The sequence below is a fragment of the Nematolebias whitei genome, chromosome 7 (genome assembly GCF_014905685.2).
Source record: "Nematolebias whitei isolate Nwh7 chromosome 7, NemWhi1, whole genome shotgun sequence".
Lineage (NCBI taxonomy): Eukaryota > Metazoa > Chordata > Actinopteri > Cyprinodontiformes > Rivulidae > Nematolebias > Nematolebias whitei.
Window position 1 is genome coordinate 468,627 of NC_056504.1, and position 2,548 is coordinate 471,174.

General features: G+C 34.7%; 1 protein-coding gene across 1 annotated transcript in view; it reads right to left on the bottom strand.

The window, feature by feature from the left end:
• usp48 (ubiquitin specific peptidase 48) overlaps positions 1–616 on the bottom strand; it is a gene marked incomplete at its 5' end in the record, with an annotated part of 242,914 nt that extends 242,298 nt beyond the window's left edge. The window contains 1 exon segment of the mRNA XM_037678534.1: positions 489–616. Within this exon segment, the coding sequence (XP_037534462.1) occupies positions 489–616 (128 nt within the window).
• Between the last annotated feature and the right edge of the window lie 1,932 nt (positions 617–2,548).

Genomic DNA, 2,548 nt, shown 5'->3' on the forward strand with positions numbered 1-2,548 from the left:
ACAGCATGTGATTGCATGTACACAGCGTGTGATTGCATGTACACAGCGTGTGATTGCATGTACACAGCGTGTGACTGTATGTACACAGTGTTTGATTGTATGTACACAGCGTGTGACATATTGAGTGATTCCTTCTGTTACCAAAATGTCCAATACCAGCTGAAATATCGATATTGTGAGGAGGGAAAGAATAGGGCGCTGAACAAGTCGCTACTAAAAATTGCTGAAGAAGTTGAAATAAGGTTGTTAAAACTTTAAAAGGCAGAACAATAGCTAAAAGGTTCAAGACACCAGTTCAAATTAGCTAAAGGTTAGCTAGACAAGTTGAAAAAAGCCGGCTAAAAGTAAAAAAAAGTTAAAGCAAATGTATTTCTTTGGGTAAAATATTAGTAGAGAAATTGTTTCAAAACAAAGTCAACACTGAATATGTGTCAAAGTGTGAAACCAGTTGTGACTCTTGAAGAATATCTAGTGGTTTGTGTCATTACCTGTTGTTGTCCTGTATCCAGACCTAGTGCTCTGACTAGTCCTGAAGGGTCGATATACTTTCTGTTGCTGTTCTGCATGAGTGCAAAAATGTACTGCAGATGATCGCAGATGGACTGGGGCTCGTAATCTGCCAGATACAAACGTTATTTTCAGATAAACACAATACAAGAAACGAACAGTAAAACACATTTCCTTAAAGTGTTTTGTGAAGTTGCTTTGAATAAACATCAACATTTTACCTGCATTAGAAATCAATAAGATCCCGTGTTTACCCTAACATTATACAAGCGGCACGTCCCACCCTGTCAACAGAACCAAACTGCCCGCACCCTCTGCCCTGCCATAGCGCTAAGCTAGACACGCGCAAAACAGGCACACTAGCTAAAAAGCTAAAGACAGAGTTCACACTGAAACAACTGCGCTCGCCCACTTGAAAACTGTCGGTACAAACAGCAAGCAGCTCAAACATGTCCATTTCTTCAACAACATGGAATGAGATGACCTGATCCTGCTGCTGTTTAAAGGCTTTTACACCAAAATCACTTTAGTTTACACTGGAGATCAGTTCGGTCTGCAGTCACACATCTGAAGCGATGTTTACATGCACAAAATTCTTTGACAGGACTGAACTGTTTTCAGTTTAAATAATTAGAATGTATTGCTTACATGGTCACAGTCTATTCACGATGAGAGTTTACATGTAATAGGCTTTGTTCTGAACAGAAGTACTGACATATGCAGAGTGGTAAACTCTCCTTACAAAAAAAACCACAGTAAAAGAAGTTCTAATTCGGGTTTACCTCAGTGATGAACGTCAACAAACCTGAAAAGTGTAAACCGATAACTAGCAGTATACACATATATGTATATATATATATATATATATATATATATATATATATACATATATACATATATGTGTATATATATATATATATATATACATATATGAATATATATATACATATATATAAATATATATATACATATATGTATATGTATACATATATATATATACACATGTACATACATATACATACATACATACACATGCACATACATATACATACATACATACACATACATATACGTATATACGTATACATACATATACATACACATACATATACATATATACATATACATATACATACACATACATATATACATATACATATACATACACATACATATACATATATACATATACATATACATACATATACATATATACATATACATATACATACACATACATATATACATATACATATACATACATATATACATATACATATACATACACATACATATATACATATATATACACATACATATACATATATACATATACATATATATACACATACATATACATATATACATATACATATATATACACAAACATATACATACACATACATATACATATATACATATACATATACATACACATACATATACATATATACATATACATATATATACACAAACATATACATATATACATATACATATATATACACAAACATATACATATATATATATATATATATATACATATATACATACATATACATACATATATATACACATACATATACATATATACATATACATACATATATATACACATACATATACATATGAGATTAGATTCAAGATGGCTGCCGTGTGCAGACGTGCAGATGGACACTGCACCTCACGGGAGCTTTAAAATCAAACTATTCAATAAAAAAAAAAAAATCATAAAAGTCAATAAAGGAGTGTCGAGTTTAGTCCAAGGAGCTGGATCTGCTGTCTGTGATGAGCAGCTACAACCAGGCCCAGGTGCAGCTACAACCAGGCCCAGGAGCAGATACAACCAGGCCCAGGAGCAGCTACAACCAGGCCCAGGAGCAGCTACAACCAGTCCCAGGAGCAGCTACAACCAGGCCAAGGAGCAGCTACAACCAGTCCCAGGAGCAGCTACAACCAGGCCCAGGAGCAGCTACAACCAGGCCCAGGAGCAGCTACAACCAGGCCCAGGAGCAGCTACAACCAGGCCCAGGAGCAGCTA